At 36.0% G+C, this 18616-nt stretch overlaps 1 protein-coding gene across 1 annotated transcript in view; it reads left to right on the top strand.

Annotated features, from left to right (window-relative positions):
- Window positions 1–18616, top strand: part of SSUH2 (ssu-2 homolog) — a 37087-nt gene that overhangs the window by 12121 nt on the left and 6350 nt on the right. The window contains exons 5-9 of the mRNA XM_051981379.1: window positions 1426–1488; window positions 2643–2728; window positions 8989–9081; window positions 10247–10352; window positions 13409–13516. Coding sequence (XP_051837339.1) covers window positions 1426–1488; window positions 2643–2728; window positions 8989–9081; window positions 10247–10352; window positions 13409–13516 — 456 coding nt within the window. The remainder of the gene's footprint in view (window positions 1–1425; window positions 1489–2642; window positions 2729–8988; window positions 9082–10246; window positions 10353–13408; window positions 13517–18616) is intronic.

The raw sequence follows: 18616 nt of genomic DNA, 5'->3' as shown, positions 1-18616 counted from the left end.
TCATTTCTAGTCATATGAAAAAATGCTCTGTCAGTATTGATTAGAAAAATGAAAATTAAGACAACTCTGAGGAACTACTTCACACCTCTCAAATTGGCTAAGATGACAGGAAAAGATAATGATAAATATTGGAGGAGAAGTGGGAAACTGGGAGCTATTGCATTGTTGGTGGAGTTGTGAAATGGTCCAATCATTCTGGAGAGCAATTTGGAACTATGCCCAAAGGACTATCAAACTGTTCAACCCTTTGATTCAGCAGTTTCTTTACTGAGCCTGTATCCCAAAGAAACCATAAAAAAGGGAAAAGGACCCATATATGTAAAAATATTTGTAGCAGCTCTTTTTTGTAGTGACAAAGAACTGGAAACTGAGTGGATGCCCATCAGTTGGAGAATAGCTGAATAACTTATGGCATATGAATGTTGTGGAATATTAATGTTCTATAAAAAATGATCTATAAGTAGGATAATTTCAGAAAAGCCTGGAGAGATTTACATGAACTGATGCTGAGTAAAGTAAGTAGAACCAAGAGAACATTGTACACAATGACAAAATTATGTGATGATCAACTATAATGGATTTGATTCTCTTCAATAATGAAGTGACTCAGGCCAATTCCAATAGATTTGTGATGAAGAGAGCCATCTGCAGCTAGAAAGAACTATGTGGATTATAACACAATATTTCCACCTTTTATGTTGTTATTTGCTTGCTTTTTCCATCTCATTTTCCCCTCTTATTGATTTTATTTTTTTGTGTAGCATGATAAATGTAGAAATATGTTTAGAAGAATTGCAGATGTTTAATTTTGGATTACTTGCTATCTATGAGAGAAGGATGATGGGGAAGGAGGGAGGGAGAAAATATGAAACACAAGGTTTTGCAGGGTGGATATTGAAAACTATCTTTGCATATATTTTGAAAAAAATATTATAAAATGGAATGTCTACTATAGAATTGGTGGTAGCTATTCTATGGAGGCTGCCTATTTTGAAATTGGGACATCCCTTTCACTTTGAGCACAAAACTGCTCAAATATATCTGTAAATTAGGTGCTCTTCCATAAAAGTTGTTTTTTCATGTCCCATAATGGCATAGAACAAATTTCTTAAAGACTTTGGCACTGGAATATGGATCCTGACTTAATGAACTGGATGACTTAAAATAAATACCTGGTAACTAAACTGGTAGAAAATGATCTACCTTACTAAGCATGGAGATACTTGTTACCAGTAAGTTGGCTATCAGGCGATGAAATTTTTTTGACCACAGCAACCCCTCAGGCCTATCTCCTATAGAATGGAAATGTTGAGAACTGTGTCACCGAGGGAATAGCCATATCAATGACAGCAAGGATCTTTGGGAACATTGTAACATTTTCTTCTATTGGGACAGTTTGACCCACAGAAAATATTATGCTTTCAGGATTGCCACAAATGCCAGGGACGAGGACGGTACAAGTGCAGTGGGTGCCATGGGGCTGGCACGGTAAGTTTGGGCCATTCTTATTTGAAGTGTTGACCATTTCTATATTCAAGAGGTTGGTTTTAGTGCCTGTGTTGAAGATTGGGTTAAATCATACAAAAACTAGTAGGAGAGAATAAATGTCCCACAGTGGAAATCACATAAATTTAGAAATTGGGTGGGGAGTAAAGGAGAGTGGAAAATTCATTGACTGACCCTAGAATCTGAGGACCTGGTCTTGAATCTTAGCTCTATTGCTTTCTAGCTTTTTTTTCCCCACTTTTGGCAAATGTTTGAATATCTGTGATTTACTTAATAGCAATGTGATCTGGTTGGATTTTGATACCTTAAAGTTTCAACTCTCTATGATTCATGGGAGATAACATGGTATAGTAGAAAATATATTGGATTTGAAGACAGATAATCCGGACTTATATCCTATTCCAGATGTTTATAAATTATATGTGATTTTTGGAAAGTCATTTTAATTAAGTGAGCCTCATTTTTTCTCTTTTGTGAAATGAAGGTCTTGGAGTAGATAGGGTTTGTTAAACTTTTTCTATTTGCAACTCTTTTTCACCTGAAAATATTTTACATAACCATGGGTATCTAGGTATATGAAATATGCATACAAATCAAATATTTACTACTAATAAATCTTTGTTGTTATTGTTGAGGCAATTGAGGTTAAGTGACTTGTCCAGAGTCACACAACTAGGAAGTGTTAAGTGTCTGGGACCAGATTTGAACCTCAGGTCCTCCTGACTTCAGGGCTGATGTTTTATACACTACACCACCTAGCTGCCCCAATAATAAATCTTAATTTTGCAACTTCCATAATCAGTTATGGAGTCATGATTCACAGTTTAAGAAGCTGGAATCTACATATTTTCTATGGAACTTTACTGAGAGGTTTGTGATCTTATGATCCATAAATGAGGAAGTTAACTGGTGATTTCTAAAGTGTCTTCTAGCCCTAAATCTGAGATTCTGTGATTACTGATTCACACACATCAGAGACAAAGTCATGTCTCATAGTAGACCAGAATGCAGCTAACTATGAGCTAGGCCCATCCCCCAAAATCTGTGCTTCCTTCCATCAACCACCATGTTTCCTCATGACTTCTAATAAATGGCTTGGCGCTAGTCAAGTGTTGACTTGGGTGCTTTATTTCTAGATGCGATGTGCATCCTGCAGCGGGGCCAAACGCAAGGCTAAGCAGTCTCGAAGATGTCAGGTGTGCTCAGGTTCTGGGAGGAAGAGGTACGTAAACTGAAACCAGCTAGTCTTGAGAATGAAAATGAAGCCCCCCTCTAGTCAGGCTATGTGAGGGGGTTATGTGAATGATCTTTGGATTTCCAAAACATTCTCTAAATCAGTGATATCAGACTCAAATAGTAATGAATTTCTGCTGTACCCATATTGATTAATCCCCCCCCCAAATTATCATTATCTGTTATTTTCCATTTTAAAAAATTTTGTTAAACATGTCCCCATTATTTTTAATTTACTTAAATCCCCAATTTTAATCTGGTTCTGCCAGACTTGGGAGTTTTGTGTTTCAGGTTAGAGTTTTGACATTTCCGTTCTAAAGCTTAGCTTCTTAAACTATGAGTCCCATAACTTAATGTGGGGGTTGTGAAATTATGATTTATTATCAGTGAATGTTTGATTTGGATACTCAGTTTATATCCCTATATATCAAGAGATGTGTAAAAATTTATCAGACAAAAAGGTGTTACCAATGGAAAAAATTACAAAGTTCTTCCCTAAAGCACCCGATTCCATATCTACTGATATATCTGCTCATGTCTTGTGTAGCTTTTTCATGTGCTGAAATCTGTCTCCCATGACTCTACTCTAAATTCTGTGAGGGTAGGGATAATGATTTCTATTTCTTTTTATCTTGTGCTGTATCTAACAGAGTTAGACATTTGTTAAAAATGTTTAAATATACTTGCCACCTTTTTCATAAAAGTTCCTTATGATTCTTCACTGAGAAATAATCTCTCACTTTTCTGAACTCCGAAAGCCCAATGTCCGTATTAAATTGTATTTCACACTATCTTTTGTACTATTTATCAACATACCTAATCTCCTTACTAGTTTATAAGCTTCTTAAATCTAGGGGCAAATCTTTCATTTCTATTTTCCATCAATACTGGACTTTTTATCTGATAGGCACACAATAAATGAACAAAATGTGAAATAAAGGGAGAAAAAGAGAAAGTGAAAGGATGAAAGGAAAGCTTTCAAAGGAAAGGTAGTTATTGAAATAGGAAGAAAGAAAGGCATGGAGGAAGAAAAATAAAAAAGAAGAAAGAAGAGAAGGAAGAAATTAAGGCAAGAAGAAATTTGGGATTGAGATAGGAAAAGGAGAAGAAGAAAGGGAGAAAGGGAGTCAGTGAAGGCAAGAATGGAATATAAGAAAGAAATTGAGATAGGAGGAAAAACAAAGATTGAGAGAGAAAAAAGGTAATAAAGGAGAGGAAGGAAGAGAGAGATGAGAAGGAAAGAGAGAAAAGAATGAAGAAATTGAGGCAGGAGAGGCAGCAGTTGAGGAAGAAAAGAAAGGAAGTGAAGAGAAAAGGTCCTGTGAAAACTTTGTAGGATTCTCTAGCTCAAGATATTTTGTGATGTTATTGATATTTTCTTCTTCTGCTTATGTAAGGATATTGTTTCTGAATCTAGTTTCTTTTTTTGTCCATCAACAAATTGTAACATTATTTCTATCCTGTAGAGGTGTATTTGTTTCCAAGGAAAACCAAGGGTGGTACCAGTAAACCAATAGTGCAAAAATTACCACCCAAGGTCATGCATCTTGATTAAGGCAGAGCCTAGATGTGTCTCCACATCTCTTGATTGTACTGTGCAACCCTGTGGAGATACTGTTGCAGTAACCACACCTGCGATTTTTACAACTTAGAGCCTACTGAAGTTAACAAGGGTTCTGAGTGCTTTCTCAATCAGAGTTAACTTCCTACTGATTTATGCATTATGATGAATTTAGAATGGATACTATAGAGGCATTCAATACTAATGACAACTATTAGAAATACAGATTTGAGGGTCTGGAGAGATTATACTAATCTTCTCCAGCACTGTCAGGAAGCTATCATCCTTCTGGCCTAGGTATTCACATGTTTCCTAGACTAATTTCATATTTATAGTCATTGTTTATATTGGCAACAGGGATAAAGCGAGACTACAAAAAGCAGCTTTTCCATCAAACCAGTGTTTGCAAGTTCAAATTTACAGACATAAGAATCTAGAGATTGCATAATATACTGGAGCATTATTCTTATGTTCTTAGATGAAGGGGCCTCCTGAAGTAGGATTTGGTTTATTTAGTTGGTACTGAAGTCCGCTGTGTAGATGGGGGTAAGGGATATTTGACCATCATTACTTTGTATAATACTAGCATCAAAAGGTTAAGGCCCATACTTTCAAGGACCATCAGATTCCTCAGCTGACTCATTTAAATTTACTTCCCGAATAATCTAATCACATATTTCTTAAAATCATGAATAATTTTAATGACTTCCTTCCTTCCTTTCTCTTTCCCTCTCCCCTTCCTTCCTTCCTTCCTTCCTTCCTTCCTTCCTTCCTTCCTTCCTTCCTTCCTTCCTTCCTTCCTTCCTTCCTTCCTTTCTTTTCCTTCCTCCTTCCCTCCCTTCTTCTCACAAATACTGACTTAGTTAGCCCAAGCCTATTATAGAAAAGTGAATTAGACATGGCAATCGACCCTATGAAACTTATCTTAAAATTGACTGGACACACTTCAATGAGTACTTCTAGAATTGATTTTTTTTTTTTTTGCATTCCAATTTAATGTTCACCAAGTCTGTATTAGCAGAGACTTCCTAAAATTTGATCTTATTTCATCTTGAGATTGAAAACAATACTTTAGATTTCTGAGGACTCCTAAGCATAAGAAATTTAAAGCTGGAAGAAACCTCAAAAATGATCTAAGTGAGCGAACAAGACAAAAAGCACTTATTAATGGCAGGTACTGTGTTAAATGCTAAGAATATAAATATAAATAAAAAAAGGATAGTCCCTGTCTTCAAAACTTACATTGTAATGGGGGAACAGAAAATATGTAGAAGGAAACTGAAAAGTTGAGGGGAGATTACTCATCTGGGTGCATAAAGTCAAAAGCAGAGCCGTGTAAGGCTCTACTGGCCTGGGCCTCTCCCCAAAATGAAGGTCCCAGGAGGAACTCACCAATGGAAGAAAAGTCCCAGAAAGGTAGACAGATGTTCTAAAGTGAGAAGTTCCTAAGCACTTTTGCAATTTCCAGTGTGAGAAGCTAGCAGAGGAATGGTGGCAAAGTTCTAAATCTCAGAAATATAACTGGGTTAGGATCCTTTACAAGAAAGAAGACCTCTTTTGCATGCCAAAAAAAGATCACAAATTTCTACATGATAATATGTGTGGTATAATCCATTCATTGATTGAGAAAATGTATGCTAAAAAGATACTGTGAATTTATTAATATTTTGAGTTGTATATTTTATTAATCACAATTGAATTTTTACAAATTTGAAAAATAGTAACATAAATGTAAATTTTGTATCTGTGATTTTACCTATGTGATGAGTTGTTTTCATGGATATTGTTCTCTTAGATAATTGATTGGGAATTGAGTGGTTAAGTAATTTGATCAGAGACTCTCATCAAGTATGTAACAGAGATAAGACTTGAACTCTGGTTTTAGAGAAGGCAAAGTCAGCCTTCTAGCTGCAGCATTACATTGAATCATTTATTTAGTTGACAGAAAATATGTTTGCTTATTTGTGAGTTCAAAGACCTCTTGTAAAAACTCTTATTGTTTTTCTATTTCTATTGATTAGAGCAATGCAAATTAAAACACTTCTGAGGTATCCTCCCACATCTGTCAGATTGTCTAATAATGGACAGAAAGGAAAAATGATAAATGTTGGAGAAGATGAAGGAAAATTGGTTGGGACAATGTTAATGGAGTTGTGAACTGATCCAATCCTTCTGGAGAGCAATTTGAAACTATGCCAAAAAAGCAACCAAACTGTGCATATACCTTGATGCAGCAATACAAATACTAGATCAGTATTCCAAAGAGATCATAAAAAGGGAAAGGAATCAACATGCACAAAATATTTATAACAGTTCTTTTTGAGGTAGTATAGAATTGGAAATTAAATTTCCATCAATTAGGGAATGGATGAACAAGTTGTAGTATAGGAAATGCTATTGTCCTATAAGAAATGATGAGCAGACAGATTTTTTTAAAAATCTGGAAGATTTATATGAATTGATGCTGAGTGAAGTGAACAGAACTAGCAAAACATTGTACATGACAACAGCAAAACTGGTTCATGATCAACTATGATTGATTTAGCTCTTCTCAGCAATACAATAATCTAGGATAACTCCAAAGGAATCATGATGGAAAATGCAATCCACAGAGAAAAAACTATGAACTCTGAAAATAAATTGAAGCATATTATTTTCACTTTTCTGTGTGTGTGACTTTTCTGTTTGTTCTGGTTCTTCTTTCACAGGGTAGAAATATGTTTACATGATTGCATATGTATAACCTATATAGGATTGTTTGACATCTTGGGGAGGGTTAATGGGAAGGAGGAAGAAAAAAAAAAGTTGACACTCAAACTCTTATAAAAAGTAAATGTGAGGGGCAGCTAGGTGGTGCAATGGATAGAACACTAACCCTGAAGTCAGGAGGACCTGAGTTCAAATCTTCTTTAAGACACTTAACACTTCCTAGTTGTGGGACCCTGGGCAAGTCACTTAACCCTAGTTGCTTCAGCAAAAAAAAAAAAAAAAAAAGTGAATGTGAGAAATTTTCAGATGAAGAAATTAAAATCATTTCTAGTCATATGAAAAAAAGCTTTAAATCATTATTTATCAGAAAAATATGTAAATTAAGACAACTCTGAGGTACCACTATACCTCTCAGATTGGCTAAAATGACAGGAAAAGATAATGATAAATGTTGGAGGGGATGTGGGAAAATTGAGACACTAATACATTATTGGTGGAATTGTGAACTGATCCAACCATTCTGGAGAGCAATATGGAACTATGCCCAAAGGGCTATCAAACTATGAAACCAAAGAGGTCATAAAAAGGTAAAAGGACCCTCATGTGCAAAAAATATTTGTAACAGTCCTCTTTGTATTGGCAAGAAACTGGAAACCGAGTGGAAGCCCATCAGTTGGAGAATGGCTGAAGGAGTTATGGTATGTGAATGTTATGGAATATTATTGTTCTGTAAGAAATGACCAGCAAGATGATTTCAGAGAGACCTGGAGAGACACATGAATTGATGCTGAGTGAAATGAGCAGAACCAAGAGAACATTGTATACAACAACTACAAGATTATGTGAATGATCAGCTATGATGGACAAGACTCTTTCAACAATGAGGTGACTCAGGCTAATTCCAATAGACTTGTGATGAAGAGAGCCATCTACACCCAGAGAGAGGACTGTGGGGACTGAATGTGGATCATAACATAGTATTTTTACCTTTTTGTTATTATTTGCTTGCTTTTAGTTTTCTTTCTCATTTTTCAAACTTTTTGGTGTGGTTTTTCTTGTGTAGCATTGGATTACTTACTTTCTAGGGGGTGGGGGGAAGGGAGTGAGAAAAAATTTAGAACATAAGGTTTTGCAAGGATGATTGTTGAAAACTATCTTTGCATATATTTTGAAAATTAAAAGCTATTTAAAAAATGAATGTGAAAACTATTTTTACATGTCACTGGAAAAAACAAAATACTATTTGCTCTTTTTCTGAAATAATGGTAACAACAACAACAACAACAACAACAACAATACACCTCTGTACTTTCCTTCACCCAGTAGTCTATTGTCCACAGATTAGAAGGCACTTATTTTCAAAAGAAAACATGATTTCCTTCTTTCACCCAAGCTAAAAGGCCTACTGGCCATGTCCAAATCTAATCCCAATGTTGGTTGCCTTGGATGTTTTGATCCATTCTATTTCTGATCCGGATTAATTTTTTTTCTTTTTAGGTGACCACTCAACTCTAGGGGCTCTCATATTGATATCAGACTTAGTTAAGCTATCTAATTGGTTTTATCCATAATTTAGGTCAGAACTCCCAATTTCAAACCATTCATCAGTTTCAACCTCCTCTTTAGCTGAGATTACAGGGGACTGATATCATTCTAGGGTGATGTACTGTTTTATTATATGCTCTTCAGTTTACTGATGAAGAAAATGATGCTTAAGAATTGAAATGGCTTCCTTACACCATGGCTACATGCCAAACCCACATCCCATAATGGTGTTAATATAGTTTAGTTGTGGACTTTCTATAGCTATAATACTAAGAAAGCTTGAACCTCTGGCCATGGTTCTGAATGTTGAATTTTAAGGACTACTGAATAACACTGTCTTAATATAGTATTTGGTCATAGGATATCAGGAGGAAAGTAGAAACATCACAATCCATGTTTATATTACTTCTATTATTGTTATTTTCCTTCCAAAGGTGCAGCACCTGTTCAGGCAGGGGGAACAAGACCTGCGCAATATGTAAGGGAGAGAAAAAGTTATTGCACTTCATCCAGCTGGTCATCACCTGGTGAGTGGCAAAAGAAGATAAGGTTTTTGGTTATTTTGGCAGCTTTTAAGTATCCATTTTGTCAGCACCTATCTAGCACAAAGTGTAGTGGACCCTAGCTATGAATTATTTAATTTTGCCAATGTAGTTTGTCAGATTAGACAATCCAATCCCATAACATTAATTTATCCCTGTCCCTACTCTCCCACAAAAGTTCTCTCCCCATAGAGTTTGAATGGGTCTCTTAAATTATTCATTGATTTACCACTTAAAGGACCCATGAATTCAGTAGCTCACTTCCTTTTTGACTATTTTCATTTTCATCTTTTTTTTCCCCTGGGCATTAAATGTGGATTTTAAAGACAAATGTCCTATGTGCTGAATCCCTCCAAGTTAGCTACATGTTGGGTTGGTATCAAATATGTTGCTGAGTTTGCAAGACAGAATCAGAGAGTTTGTGCTCTAGATTTATTTTATGATCTATAAATTAAAGGGTTTAGGTTAGAAGACCTGTTAGGTATTTTCCAATTTCTTCCAGGCAGGGTATTACTCCAATTTCATAAAAGAAAAAGCTGAGCCCCAGAGAGACTGATTTTCTTCACCTCTAGGAATTCAGTTTTCTTCTCTCCCCTCTCCCCACCAATGCATAGTTTTATTCTTCATAGCAATATAGAACAATGGACAAAACATGCTGTATTTAAAGGTAGAGAGCCTACGTTCAAATACAGAATTTTCTACATTATCTATGTGACCAGTTTCCTTATCTATAAAATGAAAGGCCTTTATGGTCCTTTCTAATTCCAAATCTATGATTCCATGATTTATCTGTCCATCATTAAAGCCTGTGGTGAAAGGAAAAGGCAAGGAGAAACAGTATGGGAACATAATTGGTTGTTCTGATTTTGTAATTTTGTTCTGTGTTTTATATATACACACACATATGTATATAATTGATGTTTTAGGGAAATGAATATTAGTGTTATCAGATCAATTTCCACCAGAATAGACATTTTTGTAAAAGAGAGTTTTAAGTCCTTTTTTTGGCCAAAGTTCTTCAAGATTTTGAAGTTCAGGATAGTATGAATAGATAATAATGAAAGGATAGTAAAGAAATCAGCAGTAAATCTTTTAGAAAATTCTTGGGAATTCCAGTCATAATCATCAGGCCTTTGTTCTCCTCTTCTAGGAAAAACAGCCTGTTTGAGTTTGTCACTGAGCACCACATGAACTTTCCAGAGGAGCTGTTGGTTAAAGTCAGAGGAGAAAATATATTTAAGGATGAAAATGTAATGGTGAGGACAGATAAAAGAAAGTAAAGCAAAATTTCTTTTTAAAAATCCATATTTCTATTATGCCCAATTTTCCTTTTTTAAAAATTGGACTTCTTACTGCTCATCTCACATTCTATTCCACTCTCCAACTCTATGGCTTTCCATTGTTCTCCGGTGTCAGAAAAGTTCTCCCTCCTCATCTGCACCTCCTAAATTTTCTTCAAGATTAAATGAAACCTCACTTTTTGCAACAAGACTTTTTTGGTCTCTGCCATTGCTAATGTTTTCCCTCTGAGATCACTTACAATTTATATTGTGTAAATCTTGTATGTACCTTATTATTTACATATGTTTCCTTCATTAAAATGTGGGCTCCTTGAGGATAGGGATGGTGTTTTCACTGTTCTTTGTATTCTCAGAGCTGAGAAAGGTCCTGATATTTAGTAAATTCTTAAATATACTTCTTTGACTGAATGATTGAAAGAAAATGTGGTCTTTTGGGACTGGAGAGGAATCAAGTGTTTTTGTTTGTTTTGTTGAGTGAAAAATTTTTCTTCTGGTCTTTTGGATTTTTCATAAGGAAAGAAAGCTAACATACAGTGTTGGACAAATAGTCAAGGTGGTAAGAATGGTCTGTCCTTTTCCTTTCTGAGTTTTCCCCTACATTCATTGCCTACTGTCTGTTTCCATTTCCCTATGTTCCCCTGATGTTTGGATCCCTTTAGTTAAGGTAGAATGTCATTGTAAAACAGCCATTACGAGGAATTAAGTAACTCACTATACTCCTGGCAAATCTATAATTCTAAAGAGGAAAAGCAGGAAAGCACCAACAGGAACCACAGCAGCAGCATTTATATATGACTTCCTAGTACAAAGGGTTTTATATAAAAACAGGATAGTGTCATGGATGACAGTACTTACAGAAAGGTTGCCTGGAGTTTCAATTTTACCTCAGATATTTACTACCTATTAGAGCCAGAACAAGTCAGTTAACATTTCTCAGATTCAGTTTCTCATATGAAAAATGGAAACAATAATAGCACCTTCCTCCTTGAGTTGTCATGAGAATTACATTAGATAATTATAGCTAACATTTAAATAACACTTTAGAATTGGCAAAGCATTATAAACACACATGTATATATTATTTCATTAGTATTATTACATATATTCTTTCATTTGAGAAAATGTGCTTACAATTCTCTGCTCATTTTAAACTATTATACAAATGTAAGTTATTTTTCTATACATTATATCTATCGATACAATAGTCATGGAAGGTGAGTAATGCAGGGATTCTCCTACAGGCAGCAGGGGGTATAAACAAGGATACTAGTTTTGGAATCAGAAAATGTGAGTTGTAGAGATAGCTCAGCCACTTATTAGCTATGTGACCTTGAGCAAATCACCCATTTCTTAACTCTAGATTCCTCATCTGTAAAGACGAAACAGCTACATTTTCTTTACCTATTTTCACAGGATTATTGTTAACTATAAAGGACAAAACTTTTTGACAAACTTAAAGCTCTTTAGAAATTTGAGTTATTCCCCATACCATAAATGAGGAAACTAAGCCTTAAAAAGGATTCCAAGGGGAGAACAATGTTTAACATAAAGTAATTTCAAGCAGTAGAGGGCTAGTTTTTGCTTGTTTTTGTTAAAAAGTAAAGGACTTTTGATGTTTTTCACATTGAATCATTTAGGGGATCATCCATTTTATCTCTTTATACTATCAGCCTTGCTTATCCCTGTTCAGCTATCATATAAAAAGGAAAAAGGAAGAAGGGAAATATATGCATGTAAGTATATGCGTATATATTTGTATATAAATATACATGTGTATATAGTACACATATGTAGGCATATATAATACACACAAACACACACATATATATGTATATTCCTTTATAATTTACAAATAACTAACCTCAAAACAATTTTTTGAAATTATATGAAAAGGAAAAAGGAGGAAGGAACATATATGTATTTTATTGTTGAGAAATACATCCCACTTCTAAATGTATATATGTAAATATATGTGTATATATTTATATATAAATATGTGTGTAAAACACACATACATATAGGCATATATGATACACACACATATATGTATATTCCTTCACAATTTACAAATAATTAACCTCAAAACAATTTTATGAGAGCAAAAGCATTATCCCTATTTTACAAATTGAGGCTTAGAGCAGGTAGGTAACAAGCCAGAAGTTCAATGTTGTTAGGTGACATTCAATGCTAGGAATTGAATTAAGGTATTTTAATCTGAATGTCCATTATGCCCCTTATCTCAAATGAACAGAATAATTCTGAAATATAATCCCAATATATATGTATTTTGGCCAATTGGGGTGCAAGTACCCATACAGTGCTTTTCAAACCTCCTCCTCTTCCTCCTCCTCCTCCTCTTCTTTCTCCTCTTCCTCCTCCTCCTCCTCCTTTTCTTTTCTTTTTCCATTTCCTTCGTCATACATTCTTGGGAACTGTTTGATATATGCTCCAGTGTTAGTAACTTAGAGAACACTTGGGGAAAACATTTTTAACTATAAAGGGAATGGATTAGACTGGACATATTCTCTATTGTTAAGGACTATGAATTGCAGAATCAGAGAATTTTAGAGTTAAAAGGGACCTTAAATAATCTTCTACTCCCATCCTTACCTGAAAGGACTACCTACAATTACGTCCCTGACAAATAGTCATTCCACCTTTGTTTGAAAACTTTTGGCAATTTGAAGCCCTCTCTCTTCCAAGGCAGCAGATTACATATTCCGATAGCTCTAATTGTTGAGAAATACATCCTGCTTCTAACACAAAGACTAACTCTGTCTCATTGCAATCTTTATTCATTGCTCCTAGTTTTTCCCTTGCATTGTGACCTTGAGAAAATCACCCATTTCTTAACTCTAGATTCCTCATCTAGGTGCAAAACAAAACTTGTCTGAACCCTATTTTGAATAAGCACCCTTTGAATATGAAGAATTTTAATTTTTCTTCTTCAAATCGAAAAGAGAATTAAGGGTATGTGTTTGTTTAATTTATTGCTTATATTTCTCTTTTAGGTATATCCTATCATCGACTTCCCCAAACAGGAGATATCTTTAGCATCCCAGAGAAGCATTGCTGAACACAGTAATGCCTTGGCTGGGAGGTCTCGAGTTCTACAACAGGTCAGTAGAAAGGCAATGGGTGATGGGCAATAGGGAGATAGAAATTCTGAGCTGAAGGACCAGATGCAGTTTTTACATTCTGATATTCTGTAGAAGAATCTTACTTAAGAGGCAACATGATGCACTGCAGTTGTATCAAATTCAGACAGAAACAGGGGCACCTAAATAGTATGTAAAGATGCCTGTAGTACAAATTATCTTAGAAAACCACAAAGCAACATTATATATGTTTTATTGTATTTTTATTTATTGTGGTTAAAATTTTGCCAAATATATTTTAATCTTATTTGGGGCACACGAGAATGTTGTGGGCCAAATATGACTTACAGATTATGTGTTTGATACCTCTGATGTAAAGGAAAGAACATAGTACTGGGAATTGGAAGGGTTGGACTGGATGATCTCTTAGGTTTTTAGTTTAAATAGAAGGCAGCTGAGACTTATGGAGTAAGAAGTCAAGATCATGCAGTAGAAAAGACAAGATAAACCCCAATCTGTTATCTTTTGTAATTAGATTATTTCATTGTCCACATCCCAATTTTATTTACCCAGTATAATTAATTAACTCAAGTCTTTAGGCAACATCAACTAGGAACAACATCAAATGGCAGAGTGGTGAAAGAGTCAATGAGAAGCAAGAAGACACGAGTTTAGGTCCCACTTCTGGCATATACTAGGAAAATTACTTAAGTTCCTGGTGCCCCAAGCAACATTCTAAATCATTGTTGTTGTTGCTTGTCTTTCATTCTGGAAGAAGACCAATGACAACACAAGAATAGTGTCTTTACTTGTGCATGAATTAGATTTAAGTGTCAAAGTTGCACAAAGTCATCAGCTGTACTCCTCGAGTCATTGAAGACGAAAGTCAAGATGTCTGGCAATGGTTTGAGATACAGTGGGTGACTGAATTTCTAAATTTTGGTCTTTTCCATGCTCCAGTTTGTCTGAAACAACCTATTCAATGACTCCTAGAATGACTGACAATCTAAATTGAAGAGGAAGTTTGTCACTTTGAAATGACCCTTTACTGATAAAATTATAGGTCTGAATCAAAAAGTGTCATCAAGGAGTTATCATTTGTCTTGAATTTCATTAAGGATGTTGTTTGAGTAACAAGTGAATCAGTCAGATGGACTTTAAACTGATTTTTAAAATTGAGTCTAGTTCTTTTGATTCTTATCTTGAATCTTGAATTCTACAGAGAAAATTAAAGTAACATGTAAGATAATTCAGAGGTTAATGGAAACATGCAGACAATGAGGTCCAGACAAGCAATGTGAGGAATAAATAGGAGATAATCAACAGAGGGAAGATACTAGCACTAACAAGTTTTGGGGAAAGCTTCTTACAGGAGGTGGGATTTTATCTGAAGCTTAATGGAAGCCAGGGGTGTCAGAAAGCAGAGTTGGGAAGAAAGAGAATTCCAAACATGGAAGGCAACTAATGAAAATGTAATTGTAAGGAGTCAGGAAATATACATGTATGTATGCATGTATACATGCTTATATGTGTGTATGTGTAATAAAGTATAAGAAGCCTGGAAAGGTAAGAAGGGGACAGATTATGAAGGACTTTGGAAAGTTAAGAGAAGAATTGATATTTTATCTTGGAGGTAATAGACAGCCACTTGAATTTTTATTTTATGGGCAAAAGGTATGTGTGGTTTGACATGGACAAACTTAGGCTTTAGGAAGATTAATTTGACAGCTAGCTGAGTGAAGGATGGACTGGCACAGAGAGAGACTCAAGGAAATCAAACATCAGACTGTTAAAAGAATCAAATGGTCCAGGCATGAAGTGGTGTGGTCCTAGACCAGGGTAGTGGCCACCCCTTCCTTTGAGAGGCAGAAGGGAGTATATATCAGAGAGATTCTAAAAGTAAAATTGACAGGATTTGACAGCCACATAAAGATGGTAGTATCATTTGACAGAAATAAAGAAGTAAAGAAGAAAGAATTCTTGAGGGCAAGCATTCCTGGCATTATAGTCAGGTAGCCAGTGAAAGGGCATAAAAAAGGGAGACAGAGTAATGGATGTGCTGAATGGCAAGAAAATCCGTTATGGCTTTCCTCACAAATGAACTTCTCTTTGCCTCCATTTCCTGAGTTCTTTACACAGAGCTTTGAATGCAACAACCTTAAGATATATGAAACTTGGTTGGAGGGATTAGGATGCATATCTAGAAGAAGAGGAATCTCAGGAGAAATTATAATAGTTGACTTCAAGTATATGAAGGGTTGTTTTGCGAAACAGATTATATTCGTTCTGCTTTGCTCCAAAGGGCAGAAGTACGATCAACATGGGGTAATTCAGTCAATTCAAATCAAATTAATAACCATTTATTAAGTGATTGCTATGTTCCAGCTCTAGACTAAATAAGTACAAAGTTAAAATTCCAGAGTAAGAAAGTATCTGTGATATGGCTAAAAATGAAGAGAGGGGAGAATCCTATATTAGAGACATCTGCAGATAAAATGGGTTGTCTTGGGAGATAATGGGATTCCCATCATTGGAGGTTTTCAAGCAAAACCTGGATGATCATTTCTCTGGTATATTGTAGAGGAGAATGCCTTTCATTTACAGTCTAGAATTAAGGATGTGCTGACTATCAGCTTTTGGGATGGGGGTTGTATACATGATACATATTGAAATTTAATCTGCATTACTAACATTCTCTCCATCACTTTCTTAAGTCTAGAAATCAACAAAATAATAAATCAATCTTTGATATGTAATATTTGCAGATTTCTGAGTTGTACATTTTCACACTGAAAATTTAAACAATTCTGGAGAGTGAAGTGCCAGTTGGCAAAAGCACGGGATCATATTTGCACTACGTCGTTGCAGAAGTCCCTTCCAACTTGGAAAATTTCTGATTCAGAATGCAAGGCTCTCTGCTCTCCACAAGACTATTCCTCCTCTCATTTCTTTGCGACATCCCAGCAGGATGACGAGGATGAAGGGCAAGAAGCAATATTGGTCTTACCTGCCTGCTTTTTCAATCTAGCTGAATTAACTGCACTTTTTTTTGGTAATGCACTAGATGGCAGTAGATACCCAGAAACTTCTGTCAAAGTTTAGTCTGGATGAGAACTTTACCAGCCTTAATTGTTTTCTAGTTAGGGGCACTTGCCCAAACTCTGGGAATGAATTAGTAGTAGACATACAAAGCAACAAAAGGATTGAAAGGAACTCCATTTTTTATTCAAGTGATAAAAATAATTACAGAGATTGCAGGAATTACACTGCTGGGGGAAATGGGTCAGGTCATTTTGTCTAAACTCCTCATTTTCTAAATCAGGAAACTGAGGTTCAGAAAAGGCATAGGTCACTTCAGGTCCCACAGCTAGTGAGTTGTAGATGTGGGATTAGAATTCAGGGCTTCTGAGTTTTTTTTCTTTCCCAGACACCCACAAGGGCAAGGAGAGCAATGTGAGCAGTTAAATTGTCAATTTGTTCCTGTAAAGAAGACTCGGCTGTTAACTGTGTTTCCTGCTTCCCAAGGGCTTCAGGAAAGGATTTACATTTGATTGATCCTTGATAACAGGTGTATCTGGTGCAGTGGAAAGAAAACTAACGTTGAAGTTAGCAGACCTAAGTTCAGACATTGCCTCTAGCATTTATCCCTTGTATGTAAATCACTTAATTTCTTTAGCCCTGAGTTTCCTCATCTGTAAAAGAGAGGGTTCGACTAAATTGTCCCTAAATTCCCTTATTTTTATGAATGATACTGAAATCTTATTAGTATTAAGGAAACAGAGATGTATGAGAGGAAATGATTCCTGTGACTTTCATAGGACAAAATATCCCTAAAATCCTTTGCATCTAAAGAGAAAGGAAATTTGGTCTGGGGATTCTAATGGTCTACATAAGGGAATACTCTCTGATTACATAATCATTTTCAGTGACCAGGTTTCTGTACTATTCACAGAAGCAGCATGGTGAGAATAGAAAACACACCAGAATGAGAGATTAGAAATTTCAGCCTAGCTCATATTTTATTGTGTGACCTTGAATAAGTGAATAGATCTTTCTGGTCCTCATATTCTCAAACCCTGAAATAGGAGAGGTAATCACTCAACTAAAGTTGAGTGGTTGTATTTGGACTTTTGGCCCCCAGAACTAGGGCAAAGGGAGCAGTAATGGGTAAGGCGGCAATAGCATCAAATTAAGACTTGGTGTCTGGAAAAACTTCTGAAGAATTAAAATTACTCCCACAATGGGATGGGTTGCTTTTGGATGCCAGCTACTAGAGGTACTCAAGTAAAGCCTGGATGCCAACTCTGCTATCTGGTGCCAAGAAACAGATTCTTTTTCAAATGTAGCTTGGACTTGTTGGTCATTGAGTACAATTGGGGAACTGGGGGAAATTTCATGATTCTTTCCCTTCTAACACTCACATTGGAACTGATGTTTATTAGAAATTAGAGATTCTTTGGGAGAATAGTGCTAGAGGTGGGTTATTTGGGTTATTTTCCCTCTAGAAAATTGGACAGATTCATCTTTAAACTGAGCTTGTGTACTAGGTGCTGGACTCTCTCCCCCCCTCTCTCTTTCTCTCTCTGTCTCTGTTTCTGTCTCTGTCTGTCTCTCCCTCCCCTTCCCCCCTTCTTTCTCTCTCTCTCTCTCTCTCTCTCTCTCTCTCTCTCTCTCTTTCTCTTTCTCTCTCTCTCTCTCTCTCTCTCTCTCTTCTCTCTCTCTCTCTCTCTCTCTCTCTCTCTCTCTCTCTCTCTCTCTCCCTCTCCCTCTCTCCCTCCCTCCCTCCCTCCCTCCCTCCCTCTTTCCCTCCCTCCCTCCCTCCCTGTCTCCTTCTCCCTCCCCCCTCTTTCTGTCTGTGTTTATGGCTCTCTGTCTAGCTCTCTGTCTCTGTCTCTCTGTCGCTGTTCTGTCTCTGGCTGTTTTGTCTTTTCTTCCGGCAGTAAGATACCTTAGAGATTTCTGAGTTTGCCTCTCTTGTTTGATGGATGAGGAAACATCTAGGGTTTTTTTTTCCCTACCATATTGCCTTGTCCTGGCTATGCGTTATCAACTGTTTGGAAATCCTAGAGAAAGTAGGAGTGAGGAGGAGGAAGAAGCATTTATTAAGCACTTAGATGCCAG

The sequence above is a fragment of the Antechinus flavipes genome, chromosome 1, assembly GCF_016432865.1.
Source record: "Antechinus flavipes isolate AdamAnt ecotype Samford, QLD, Australia chromosome 1, AdamAnt_v2, whole genome shotgun sequence".
Lineage (NCBI taxonomy): Eukaryota > Metazoa > Chordata > Mammalia > Dasyuromorphia > Dasyuridae > Antechinus > Antechinus flavipes.
Note: the sequence above shows the minus strand (reverse complement) of the source record. Positions and strands in the feature narration are given on the sequence as shown.